Raw genomic sequence first — 14,676 nt, forward strand, 5'->3', positions numbered from 1 at the left:
TATTTACAATATTTACAATCAGTTCAGTCAAAGTGTGGAGCTATAAAAATAACCTTTCACATACTATATGGTCAAAGATAAATACACCAGGAAAAGAAAAAAAACGCACGTGGACCCAAAGCATTTTGTCTTCATTTTGCCATATGTGTAATAAATGATGCGAGACTAGCCTCTCCTTACTGGATCACTGACTGGTACAGAACTCAAGCACAGCCTGAATTGTCTCCTGGGTTTTTTTTTACAGTTTCCACTAAAATCTGCCTGAAGCAAAAAAAAAAGCTTGGGCCCTGTGGTGCTGTAGTTTCTATGACATAATAATGTCTGCAATTAATGCAAATCGACGCACAGGACAGCTTGTTGCATTCCGGCTGGTCCAAAAAGCTGATTTTTTTTAAGATAACACAGTATCTTATAAAAATTAAGAGTGAAATCCCCCAACACGAATCCACACAAGTCATACATTTGGTGAATAAATCAACCATTAGTACAGTACTTTAAACATAACAACGTGCAACAAATGTGTTTGTTTGAATTGTTCAAGTAATTTCAATGAATGTGCCTTTGGGTAATATTGCTACTGTAAGGCTTTGGGTGGCATTTCCTACAGAACACAGAACGCAGATCTGTTTCAAATGCTCGACAACAGGTTTTTCCCACTGTTTAAATTAAAAACTCGCTTTACTTGAAAAGTAAAGCCGCCGTCCACTCAGAGTCGCATGAATCCCAAAGCATGCTGCTGGGCATGGCCTCCTCCATCTCTCCTGACCTGGGGGTGACTTTGAGCCCTGTGTCCACTCACTAACACACACATTCCCTCCCAATCTGATGCTAAGCAATGTTGGAGCTACATTTTTTTAAAAAGGTGATGGTGTAAAGTGTTCTCGGTTAGTAGCTGCTTCCCATCCGTGGACTTCCTTATGAAGAACCGGAAGGACAACAGGACAACACGAGCATGCTAATGCTAAAACCAGACCATCCCTAATCTGCCTGAGCAGGCAATGACACATTATGAGTGATGAAGGCAGATATTCTGGAGGTTCCCTGGTTTGAAGGCGTCTTCACTTGGCCACCTTATAGGTGCTCAGGTCTAGGGGCTCTTTGCTGGGTACGCACCAATCGTCAGCTTCTTGACTCACTTTGTAGTTCTTGAGAGCGGTTTTGTTGTACACCGGCAACCTCTCAATGGAGTCTGTGGACAGAGCCTGAAGAGACAAGAAGGCACAGTGTAATGAGTATCCACGGTGATACAGCCATATGTCACTGTAGTACATCACTTTAATATACAAATAAACATATATTACATTCAAATCATTGGCGGATTAGGCCACACAAAGCCGATTAACAATACTAGATTTGTGGGGATATACGTACATGATTACAAGAGCAACAGGTTAATCTCTGACTGAAAACACAAGGAAGCACCCACAAGAAGTTTCAGAAGTGGATGCTACTGCTTAAAAACAGCTCCCTCAGTCAGGACTATGAGTTGAAGAACACAGCATACGACCAAAAAAACGACTTACTGCAGCTTTAAATTCTTCACTCATGTACAAAAACCCTTGAAGGCAAAGCTTTTAAAGTGTTCCTTGTGCTTTCTATTGGCAAAAGTCAGCCAAATGTATAATGGAGAACTTGAAAAACAGGCCTCTGGCTGCAATTGACACCAGGAACGAACTGACTCTTCAAGTCTCCAGAATTCAGTAACGTCCTACTTTTCATTTTTGGCACACACGCTGACTTAGAGAGCTGCAAAGCTCTTTTTTTCGTCAGTGGAAGTCTCATTTATTTTTACCGTGAGCGGCGGCAAAAATAGAAAGAGAGAAAAAGATATTTATTCACAATGTCAGTGCCTAAATCTGTTGCATAATACAAACGCAACATGCGCCGCTCGTGTTCCAAAGTTAAAACACTCCCAACATTTCAGTTCCCTGAATCCATTCGTTAACTGGTGTTGAGTACAGAGGAGTATTTTGAGGATTTAAACGTATATTTTAATGAATTTTCAAAGGAAAAAACCCCTATATAAAACATAGCAGAAGCTTCACAGCAGAGATGCTCCCTGTGTGACCAACAGAGCGGCACAAGATACAGCAGACCATCACTGCAGCTGTCACGTACTGCACACGCATCCAGCACGGCCACCATGTCAGACACTTAGACAAATGTCTACAAGCTCTTGACATCCAGTTACAGTTTCATGCATGACCAACATGTCTGGCTTGCCTTCAAGTAGATGACAGCATCCGTGCCGTGGCCCTCCATGGAGTAAAGCTGCAAGTCCCCCTGGAAGTACTTGGCATAGAGACGAGAGATGGGCAGACCGTAGCCAAAGCCGGCCTGAATAAAGGAGGGGGAGATGAAGGTCTTTGAATGTCACATTACAAGCAAGTGTAACCAACAGGAAAAATAAACTTTAAAGAGGTAAGTGTCCATATAAACCGTGTTTGCTATTCCTCTACTTACCAGTGGAGGCCGTGTGTACTCTCCTATCTGTGGAGCAGGAGCAGTGGAGTACATGTAGCTGAAAAGTTTCTCTATCTTCCGAAATGGGACACCACCGCCCTTATCGCTCACCTACAGGAGGGGACGGAAATAGAGAGGGGGGAGAGGACAAAGACAGAGGATGATGTAATGCCGACAGAATATGGAGGCAATACCAGTCAGTGCCTCTTATAAACACTTGCCTTCAAGATAAGGGTGGAAGTTAAGTGTCTTTCTGTTCATCACTGGGATACAGTCACTGAACTGAATAACTGAACTAAAATACGACTGAACTGATTGTGATTTGGCTCACGATCGCTGGCTTTCGGCTGTGCTGTCACTAAATATACCACTCCTATATATATATATATATACTCCTCTATTAAACATTAAGATTTTAGACATTTCCTTGCTAAATATTGGAGATTAGCACGTTTTCAGGATTCTTAAGTCTTTTTAGCTCATCTACAGTTGATTCCTGTGTCGGACGTGGCGCTCATGACTCTTCCAGTGACGACACTCTCTGACCAAATCAGTGGCCGGCAGTCTTTTGAGTATCAGCTCAGCACGCTGGCAACCTCGCAAGATCAGGTACTAATGGAAACGAGTAGAGTTGAGCTGTGCCGACCCGAGTCGAGCTAGAACTGTATCGTGGAAATCGTCATAAGTGATGGTGGAGTCGTTAGTCGTAGAAGTTTCGGGGAAGATTTGGGGGACGGTGACAGACAGGGTGGTAATTTACTCCCACTCACTACCGTAGACCATTTTAAACTGTAATCCACCAGCTATTAGTGTGTGAACTGAATATTATGAGAGGAAACAAAATGCAAATCCACAGACCCACTTTGCAAAAACAAAGCTGGGGAAGGAGCTGCTATTTTTTCACCATCTGGTAAAATGAGGGTCTAAAGATAGTGTGTCGCTTTACATATCATGGAATCCTTTGAGACATATAGTCTCACAGGCATTTAATGTCTATTGAAAAGTCTGCTAGAGGAGCTGGCAACAATATACATATTTTTCTATTAGGATAGGCTACTTATTTTACTATATATATATATTACTTTTTTTATTGTATTGTTTTCATATGTGACTATGTGTTAAGTACTTTGGATTTCAATTATAAACACTTTAAATAACAGCCCACCTTGATGGACATGTCCTCGCCTCCCAGAGATACCAAGACGTTAATGGGGGGTAGGTTGTTGCTGCTTTCGTGCGTCTCGATTGTGGCTCTCATAGCATTCTACAAGAAAGGGGGGGGGGGGGGGTATGACAAAATAAGTGCCATTCAAAAGTTGCCTTGGAAATCATTGTAAATTCAATTTGAGTACTATAACGTCATACCTTGAAGAGCTCAAACAGCATGTGATAAAGGTGAGAGGGCACGTATACGATGCTTATTGAATGGTTCTTGGTCTGACCTGGACAGGGAGGAGAAAACAAAACACTATATATTCATTTCATTCACTTCATCCCCACTACGTTTTAATTCCACAGGTGGCAAATGATTCACACTTGCTTTATGGTTCATAATGATGGAGAGGAAAGGGTGTGTGTGTGTGTGTGTGTGTGTGTGTGTGTGTGTGTGTGTGTGTGTGTGTGTGTGTGTGTGTGTGTGTGTGTGTGTGTGTGTGTGTGTGTGTGTGTGTGTGTGTGTGTGTGTGTGTGTTTCTCAGTATTGTCTGAAGCAGCCAGCCGGGTCCACAAAGTAATGGCTTAGTGCTATAATTAGAAACCCATCAAATCCATCTGGTTGAATGCGAGCTCACTTAAGACCACTTACACTGTATGTATACACAGAAGGGCTGGCTGGTGTTTGTTCTAAATTTAAAATATCACCAACAGACTACAAAGACTTCTGGCCCCTTGGGATGGCATTTAATCTGCTGAATTAAAACAGTGTAATCTTACTGCTCATCTCATGTAGAACCAGGTCAGGGGAGCGGAAATAGTACTGGTCACACAGCATCTTTGCACTATTGAAGGCATCTGACAAAAGGCAGGGAGATAGGTAGAAAAGTCAGATATTGTGATATATTGTGACAGTTTATCTGATGACTTTAATTTAAGAAGCATAATCCACGTTTACCCTGAACTACATCTCCGACTTGACAGTGAGGGTCAATGCTGCCAATGGTGTTGGGGTGAACGGGGTTGGTCGTGCCATCAAAAATAAGAGCTGCAGAAAACAACAACAAAACAACACACATTAATTTAAAGAACATCCAGTTTTGTATTCATATTTAATTTAAATAGCATTACTCTTGAGATAAAATCCCGGCTAACAAGTTTTGGTACCGGTTTTTGTTTTTTTAAAAAACCTTTAAAAGGTGCATTGTGTAATAAATCTATAGCAACTGGCCATATAGTCCTCCTAATACTGAACTCACCAACAACAACAGTACAGCCAAAATATTCACATAAAAAAATATATATATTTTGCGGACCCCAAATCATGTTTATGTTTTGGCATGTGGCGCCACCTACCGCCGTCTACCAATCATTGCAGTCACTTGAGTCTCAGCTGCCGAGCAACCACGGGTTAGCATTTACGTCTGAGCTACAACGTCGGAGAAAACTAAAAGACCTCTGTATTTTGAATTTGAGTGTAGTAACCATTTTTGGCCACATTCTTACATACGGTGCCTTTAACATAAAGCAATGTGTCATTAATGTTAACTTTTAACAGCTTTTCATTGCTGCTGGTGTGTTTGACACAATAATCAGCTACTATTCAACAATCATGCAGTTTTAGAGATGAATAAAAAATAGAAGCAAAAACCTGTTATCCAGTCAGCGAGCAAGGACAGTAATGGGATGGACGTACGATTTAAATGTCAAGTCGTTCATAAAATGTTCCCTTCACGCAACAGTAGTTTTCAAACACCACATTATCATAACACTGATATGAATCAACAATCTTTGTTTCACATGACTGGTGTCACCTCTAAACACTGACAGTCACTAATAGTACTCTTAAAGTTTGCCAGCATTGAGACACATGCTGTCTTACTAATGTGATAGATCAAAGACTCTTATTTCTTATCGTATAAGCAAGGTGATGTGAACAATACAAGGCTTTTCTATTCATGTGTTTTCCGTTTAAACACTTGCAGTTATTTGCGTTTGACTTGAATTATGACATATTCTAATAAATAACAATGAATAATACAACGGGGGTAAAAAAAAATTAACCGTGCTCACTGTGCTGATTGATGAGCATACGGATGGAGATGCGGCTCAAGTAGAATCGATCCAGAAAGTATTGGATGTTCTGGTTGGTCACCGGGTCCTGGGGGAAGGCCTCTTTGTACTCGATGATGCCCTGGGCCATGGTTGGCACCACGTCGTTGTGTCTGTTTCTGATGGTAACTAAGGCGTCAACAAACCTGAGGAGGGTGGACAAAAGATGTTAGCGCCAAATAGAAATGCTGTTTATTATCATTACATGTAGCCCATTTGAGTAAGTAATATATAATTCACTTTCTATTTTATGGCAAGGTCATATTTAGCACTTTAAATTTGTTGTTAAAATGGTTCAAGGCTCCTTTAATTGTCCTGCTGTTGTAAAGTCCAATTAAATGAGGTCACTCACATAGTTTTAAGTAGAGTGTGCTTTTTTGTTTATATCCTGGTTAACGTGACGGGAGCTTGTTTATTTTTGTCCTTGGATGTAACAGTGGCAAGGAAGGTACTTTTTTGATTAAGTTGCCACCACAAAGCCATCCATCCATCAGCAGTTCTGTAATATAACAATGCCGTGGACAGTGGACCGCAGGAATATGACTTTTGTATCGGGTATCAATCTGATCTTGATGTGGACACCGGATACGCATGTTAATACCGGGTGTAAATGCATGTGACGAAGCACTGTCCGATGACAGAAAATGCATTCTCATGCCAGGTGTAAAGTCTCTTTAAAACATGAAATCTGATCACGAGTCAGCAGTTCAGAATGACACACGTTCGAAACTTACTCTCCCAGGACTTTGTGGTCGTCAGGATGCCTGTCTAAGAATTCCAGGATCTCCATTAAACTCTGGATGTACCTGACGAAAAACCATAAACACACACAGAGACATCCTGTAAAATGCAAGGTGAGTGAGAGTAGAGTACAACATGCAGGAAACAAATCATTAATGTGTTTTAAAACTCCTTCCAAAGACATTTTTTGTCAGCTTGTATTTCTCAGAGTGGAAAGAACAACAGAGCCTGTTGAAAACAAGGCCATGTGACTTGTGATGAGAAACTAGAGCAAAGTTCACAGCAGAGAGCACCTCCCCCACTCTTGTTGGCTTGGTCATCGGCTGCTTTTGAAACACCGAGCCTGATATTGACACAGTGAGGAAATACAGAGCAGTAAACAAGTCGTGAGCAACGGCTGTTAACCTCTCAGTCACAAGTGGATGGAACACAGAGGCTGATATGTTTTCAGTGGATTATCACAGAGGCTGAAATCCACATGCCTATTCTCCTCAAAGGTCTTTTTTTTGTTGTTCATCAACGCTTTAAAGGTCATATCGAATAATTATTTCTCAAGCTCTTTTTTGGAGCACATCCAGAAAACCCAGGAAACATGCATTCAGGTTTAAAATAACAGCATTTACCGAAAAGTGTCAACAGTTATTAATCTCAAACATGAATGTCACTGTTGAAAAATATCTGCAAAAATAGACTAATGCACAGTACTGTAAACACCAAATGCCCGAGAGGTTGGATAACATAACAATGCATAAATCCACGTCCCTCTGTTTGACTTACCAGCTCTGGACAGTTTGCACGGACGGGGTCGTGAGCAGTTTATCAGGCAAGAGGTTGATTTCCTTCATGATGTTTGAAAGCCTCACGGGGAGTTCCTGCCTCAAAAAGACAAAGGACGTCTTCTCGCAGGCGTTGATGGAACCTGAGTGGACGCAGAGACAAAACCAAAGTTATTTTATGATAAGCTTAGGAAGATATTACTCATATATTAAGCAAATAATCTCTATCTGCAGATGTACTAATGTTTGTATGAGTCTAATATGACAATAAAGTTCATATATTTCAGTTTTGCATGTTTGCGTGTTCCCCCTGTGGGTGTGAGTGACCCTCATGTAGAGGATAAAGCAGGTAGAAGTCACTGGTGATGAAAATTATCATTAATTGCACATGTTTTATGTAGATTACACAGAGAGAGACTCAACATTATATCCATTTGCATTAGTATTTTAACAAACATATTCACATTAATCAAGCACGTACAAATAACTAGCATATTGACATGTGTAATAATGTTACTGCACAACGGCTGCTGGGCGAAGACAACAAGTTCAGCCACATTTGCAGTTCGTTTTCTGTGTTGCTATCATCCCTGGAAGCTTGTTTTTTGGGTATTACATGAGAGGAACTTGTTGAATCTAGGAGGATGTGGGTGTCTTTGTGTACGTAGAATACTACTTTCAGCCCGTGGCCAAGGGGAAAGGAATTAGGCTCATAACCAGGAAACGTTGCCAGGTTCAAATCCTGGGAATGAGGTCAAAGGTTGGGGTGATCCTGAGCATGGCACCCAATCCCTTCATAACAAGATAAGGCCTGCTCACTCCTCCTGCACCCGACTTGTGTGTGCGTTCACTTGTGGTGTGTAATAAATGCAGTCTAATTCACTATCACTATCACTAATTGGTGTGATATTTTACTGTTTTTGCACTAAAATGGGGCAACCGATGTTCCCAAATGATTCCCGTTGCATCCCAACCCTAACTCTAAGCTAATCCCTCCACTGCTATATGCATGTTTGTTTGTTTTTTCAACTTAAAACATAGTCATTGAGGACCTGCCACAATATGCACATGGCTTCCCCAGGTAAGGTGAGAATCTTTCAGACTGGTTTTCTCACAAAACTAAATTCGAGTGCCTACACTCAAATGCTTCAAATCATTCAAAAGCATTGGAAAGCTTAGAAACTATACTTTCAGAATCCTCCTCAGGAGACTTGTTCCTGGTTATTCCATGGCCAGGCACATACTGTATGTGTGCAGTTTTCTTTGCTTACTAAATGTGCATTGTTTTTGCAGACAGACATGACACATTTTCAGTGATTTCAGTTATGTGTGCAAACCGAAAGGGTATTTGTGCAGTGCATAAACATGATATAGTGTTAAGAAAGTTCAGGCCAGGTGCACAAAAGGAATTTAGGTTAAAGGTTAAAAGGGGGGAAATGCATTTGTGTGGATGTAGCCTGGATTTTGAACTGTTGGCAAATTGCAGATGTGAGAAACTCTGTTTGTGTCTGTTTATGGGCAAAAATTTGCACAACAGCTGACTGTGTCCCCTGCAGAGGACGTGCAGGACAACGAACTGAGCTGACGCAACTCTGTGCAGTATGACCACTATATTCTGCTGCCTACACAGCAGCTGCAACACCGCACATGATCCCGCGTCTCTGCAAGTAACACAAAACGGCTCCAACAGCTCACGATCACGTAGCATTTCATGCTACACCACATTATTATCCACCACCAGTCCCAGCAGTACTCACCGAAATCGATAAACTGCTTGATGGAGAGCGGCGAGGGGGAGAATTTGGAGAAATGCTCGATATGTTTGGGCACACTGGCCAACGCGGCGTTCTTCATGATAAACCTGACTAGCTTCATTGTTGCTCCGAGTGTTCCTCTGTGTCCAAACCCGAGGGTCCGAGCAACCCGCTGTAGTCGAACCGTGCCCGCGAACATGTCTTCCGAATGTGGAGTCAGTGGAAAAGCAGCTGCAGGACATCCACAGGAGCTCCAGCCAATCACAGGCCGCAGCTCTTTATTTACGTTCTCCTGCTGGCCAATAGGAATCCCCTGGGGGCGGGGTTTGTTGGGATTGTTTACAGACTGGAAACACTTCTTTTTCTGATTGTGTACTAGATTTTCAATCACAACAATATTACATGTTATTACGTGTTATTTGACGAGTAACAAGGGGGTTTGTTTCATTTCATTTTATTTTAATGTAAAGCACTTTGTGCTACATTTGTGTATGTATGAAAGGTGCTATATAAATAAAGTTAATTTGAATTTAAATTAACAGTGACATTGGGCATTTTTTAAACCATCCCTTCATCTTCCAAACTAATAATAACAACTGGTAAAAATATGTTTAAATTGATAAAAAGAAGAGGATCCAAACTGTGCCAATCATTATTATCAACTATTTGTGACAACAGAGATTTAATTTTATTTTTTTTACATTTGCTGCATCAGTGGGTTTTCAGTGTTGTTGTAACACTTTAAATTAGGCAAGTCAGTTAAGTATTAATTGATTATTGAGTAACTATTAGATAATGATCAGTTGGCCGAAAGTTGATCACCACACAATGATAAATATTTTCTCGTGTTTCCGGGTAAATGTGACCCTTTCACCTGGAGACATGGACCTTTTCCCAGGTTTTCTCAAGGTTCTGTATCCACACCAAATAACAATAAAATCTGTTCAGTGTTAATTTTTGAGAAAAGTGTGCTTTTGTGCAAGACAATCAAACACCGCTGTCTTCCTGCTGTTTACACATTTTGAGCATGGCTTGAGTGCACAGCCTTCACCTTTGATTTACACAAACTGTTGTATAAGCATAGAAAAGCATGGAAAAGTGTTCAGTTTGTAGTAAATAACATTTGTGTCGTTCACGACGTCACCTGGATGATAACACTGTCACACCTCCCCTCTACTCCTTGTTTACCGCCTTTTCTCTTGTGAATGATACTCCTGAAACGTGCAACCAATGGCTTTAAACAGAAACACTTGTCAGGGAACAGAGCGTCCAGGTCAAATTTCCCGTGAAGTAAGCAACGGATGCGTCAGTATTACCAATAGGGGGGTCACACAATCTGAGATATGCTGAGTAAATGAAGCCAAGCCTGGACCACAGACTCTTTTAGAGACAGTCTGTGTTCAATTTCTGACAGAAAGTGCATCAAACAAACAAAAAAAACATCACTTAGACACACAATGGAGCCCTTAATCACATGAAATAATACAAATAAGTTCACATATGACAAGAAAACATTAAAAACTGTATTTTAAGGGATGAAAAGGTCATGTAGGTCTTCCCTAGAATGCATGAGACACACCCTTATAAATAAGGCACCCACATAACTGGACCAGAGAGAAACAAAAGGTCCACGTCTGTCAGATAAAATAATGTGAAAATATACATATTAACACATACTACAGAATAATACTTGGCATTGTCACACTAGTACAGTTGTGAATGCCCACTTCTCCTCACCAAAATGTAATATTTTCATTTCTGTTGCGTCTGTTTTTGTGCTTTGCTCGTAGTCGTTTGCAAATATCTTGCAAATGACACTCGTCATGCAACACCTTCGAATGTGTTGTCCTTCAGGCAAAACGTGTCCATTGAAAAGTGAGGAGGGAATATAACAGAGTGTTACTCAGCTGAAGGTTCACCCCCCACACACACACACATACACACATTACCCATCACAACTAAATGTCCTCACAAAGATACCTATAAGAAAACACACGTTCACGCTCAGTTACGTCTGTCACACTGAGCTTTCCCCCACTTATTTCATTGTTTCTTGAGCAATAAGCTTACAAGTATAGTACAAATATTAAAGTCCCATTTTCAGTTGCTACTGACTGCTAATCGGTAGATTGATCGATGACGTGTAACTTGGAGAAACTGATACTGAAAAGTTCTTATACGTTTAACTGAAAATGCACACTGTCCACAATCTGCACCTCCAAAATTAGCAACACTTGTGATCGGTGACACCAACTACATATCTTCTGGCCGGCCTCAGCTTTTACTATTATGCCCCCTGATGTTCAGGAGGAATTAAATCCAGAAAGTGAAAATTCATATTATGGCTCCTACATAAACATTAACTATATATCAGTAGTAGTAGTTCCTAAGGCTTTAGTAGTGGTTTAGTAATTCTGAATTTAAGAGACCCAGAGCAATACTCAGGATTAGCAAATATGAGAAACTCACGATATCTGGTGGAACAAGTTAAAAAAGAGTCATCTAAGATCACTGAATGACAATGTCTATGCAAGTGTTTGCTTTACAAAACAAAGGCTGTCCTGTTGTGTCTTGGAGACAGAGCTAATGGGCCTGAACTGGTCAGGAGTTGGGTGCAGGGTATTGGGTATGGTGGAGTTAGGGGGGTGGAGGGATGGGGGTTGCAATTTGTTTGGCCCCAGTACTTTTCCGCTCTCTATTTGCTGCCTACATTCCCAGCAGCAGGGTAGAACAGGACACTTTGTCAGTGGCATAGCGGTTCAAGAGTGAGACAGTGGACAACAAGTCCTGTATGGAAATTTCCTCTCACTCCACGTGGGGTATGTGGAGCACTGAATGGTCCATTAGACCTAAGGCCATTTCATTTAGTTCTCCCGTATTGAATAGTGAAACTGTTATTGAACTAATGACATGTTCCTGCTCACCATTTTGAAAAATCAGAAATATTTAATCAACCCTGATACAGTTTTGTCTGTAATTAGTGTGTGGAGCTCCTATTCATGAAGTGATGAATGACGGCTGTGATAAGTTAAAAAAAAAACCCACAGGAGCAACAAGGTTCCACTAATCAAGGCTGTGAATGGAGGTGTTACACGGTCATTGTAATCTTTGGAAAGCGGCTGCCGAGAGCGAACAAAGACACAAGTGCAAGAAAAAACTGTGCTTCAATAAAAAAAAAATCACTGAAAGCTGAAAAATCAAAGGCCAAGGTCGACAACACTTAGTCCAGTTCTTCCATATCTCCACATCGTGATTTTTTAAAATCACTTTGAGTGATATACTCACTTTTGTTGTATAACAGGAACAATCCGTGTAACCTTTAAGCAACATTTATATTCTATTGATTTGTAAATGTACTGAGCCTTTGAGCTACGGGACTTAAAGTCTGTACATTCCTGACATTAACAGAACTGTTGTGTTTCTCCTTTAAGAAAAATATATATATATATATATATCTCTTTAGCAGTTTAAGATCAAATCAAATGTCAACCTCATGTTTCTTTAAATGTAATTTATTAGTTTGGGATGAAAGATGCAGCCATAAACACAGTAAGCGGCGCAGTGAAGTGAATAACTGTTGATGCTTTATGAGCGGGTTCACTTCTTTTATAGCAGACTTCATGTGTTGCCTAAAGCCTTCGCAGTGACGATGTTTCCCTCTTTCTTCTGCCCACTGTTTGCTGGCCTGGTGTCAGAACCAGAAAGAATAAGCAGCAGTGAATAACATGAATGAATCAGTGGGGAAAAAAACAACATTTTATATGTAGGGATATGTTATATAAGAAACACCCACATGTCTGTTGTTTATTTGATGAAGTGTTCATGTGATGCTTGTGCTCGTATCATAAACAGACGTCCAAAAAGGATCCTTTTTTTGTTTAATTCATGCACATCCTTAGAAATGTAAATCCAGTGAAATTGTAAGTCATTTTTGCAGAGTTTTGCACAGCATCATCCTCGAAAGACTCAATAACTGTCCTTAAATTATGTCTTTATGAAATTAATGCAAGCAGGTTTTCCAATAAACATACTTCAAACGCACGTGCATCATCATTATGCATCATTTAAAAAAAATAGAAAATATTGATAACACAGTTGTTTTTCGTACATGAGTCAGCATGAGGCTGCTGAACAGAAGGAGACGTTTTATCAATCAGTTTATTGATCGATAAACAAAGCGTTTCAACCCTTATTACCTGTTCAATACATGCTGCCTGGCGGCTGTCTTGCATATAAGTCACCTGTATTAGTCAGACTAGTTTGTATGAGGGGAAAATTAGTCAACAATTAAGAATGGTGTGAATTAAACTTGACGGTGCATTTCCATGAGTGAGCTAATGGAACAATACGTATACATCATTTATAAAGTATAGGCTTTTATGCCTTAACAGTAATAATATATGAGGGCAGATAATGCTGTGTCACTGTAATGATATTAAAAAAACAATATTATTATTACATTACTAAAGTATATCTATGTAAAGTTGATGGTTGTGAGTCATCTAATGCAGAACCATTCATTCCAACGGCGTCATCAATTTCTCAGATGACGCAGCCGTCTTGGGTTAATTGCAAAACACCGGTGTCTGGGAAAGTTGTGAGAAGATGCGATCGGTGAGGCGCGTACGCATTCCTCGCCGTAAATGTAGACAGAAGGTGGAGGAAAATGTTTTCTCGAGGCTCGAGCATGTGTGATGAATCCATCACTCACATCACTGTTCCCACAGGAAACTTGACACTGACAGTAGAAGGAAGGATGCACCTGGAGATTTTATTCCTGATTTCTATTAAGACTTTTTATGGGTCTGTGGACTCTACACAGTCATAAGATATTTCAGATGGGAACGGTGACCTTCTTCTGCCTTCTATCTTTATGCAGACAGTCGGGGAGATTACAGAAGTTAGTCAGACAAAAACCGACTGTGACCAAGCTGCACGTGGAATATCACCTCCTTCCATCACACTCTCAAAAGTTTTGCCTCCATCAGTGAAGCATCAATCAGAAACATATTGTTTGTCATTTTGGATGCTGCATGAAAAAGAAGCTGCAGTTCACAACATGCATCTCAGCTGCAGAAGACTCACTATAGTTGCTTCACTGATGACATCCTATCACAACAACAGTGAAAAGTCTAGTGGTGGTTAGCATTGTTGCCTCACAGCAAGAAGGTGCCAAGGTTTGATTTCTGGTCTGGGACCTTTCTGTGTTGGGATTCCATGTTCTCCATGTGTCTGCGTGGATTCCACCATTAAAAAAAAACATTATTTATCCTCTTTTTTTCCCTTATTGTGTCTTATTTTTGTTCTTTTATGGGTTGTCTTTTTTTTTTATTTTGTTTGCTTTTTGGTGACTGTTCTTATCTCTGTGCTTACAACATACAGTTCTGTGTTTTTACTATTCAAGTCTCAATTCCACTTGGAATGAATAAATGATGACTCTAAAATGTACTCAAACATTAATTAAACATTAAACTGTATTTAAAAAAGAAAAAACTTGAAACGTGATTGAAGTCACATGATTAATGGATGCTCTGTGTGTAAAACCACACTGATGCAGGAATCAAGTAAGATCTGCACATTAGCTCATTCTGCAGTTTCATTTTGCATTAGGTCAGATTGGTGCCTTTACTTTCCTCCCCTTTCCTTCATGTATGTTCTGCTTGACAAAGGCTTGCATG

The 14,676-nt window shown here is 40.4% G+C and overlaps 1 protein-coding gene across 1 annotated transcript; it reads right to left on the minus strand.

Annotated features, from left to right (window-relative positions):
- Nucleotides 1–9,189, minus strand: pdk2a (pyruvate dehydrogenase kinase 2a). Its single transcript, XM_083903980.1, has 11 exons — nt 9,002–9,189; nt 7,246–7,387; nt 6,462–6,533; nt 5,689–5,873; nt 4,574–4,663; nt 4,396–4,473; nt 3,829–3,905; nt 3,629–3,727; nt 2,464–2,574; nt 2,224–2,337; nt 1–1,202 (listed from the first exon to the last, which is right to left on the minus strand). Exons 1-11 carry the CDS (start codon nt 9,117–9,119, stop codon nt 1,059–1,061), a joined length of 1,230 nt encoding a protein of 409 aa, XP_083760106.1. The 5' UTR covers nt 9,120–9,189; the 3' UTR covers nt 1–1,058.
- Nucleotides 9,190–14,676: the final 5,487 nt, after the last annotated feature.

Source organism: Microchirus variegatus (genome assembly GCF_963457635.1).
Source record: "Microchirus variegatus genome assembly, chromosome: 17".
In the NCBI taxonomy this organism is placed as follows: domain Eukaryota; kingdom Metazoa; phylum Chordata; class Actinopteri; order Pleuronectiformes; family Soleidae; genus Microchirus; species Microchirus variegatus.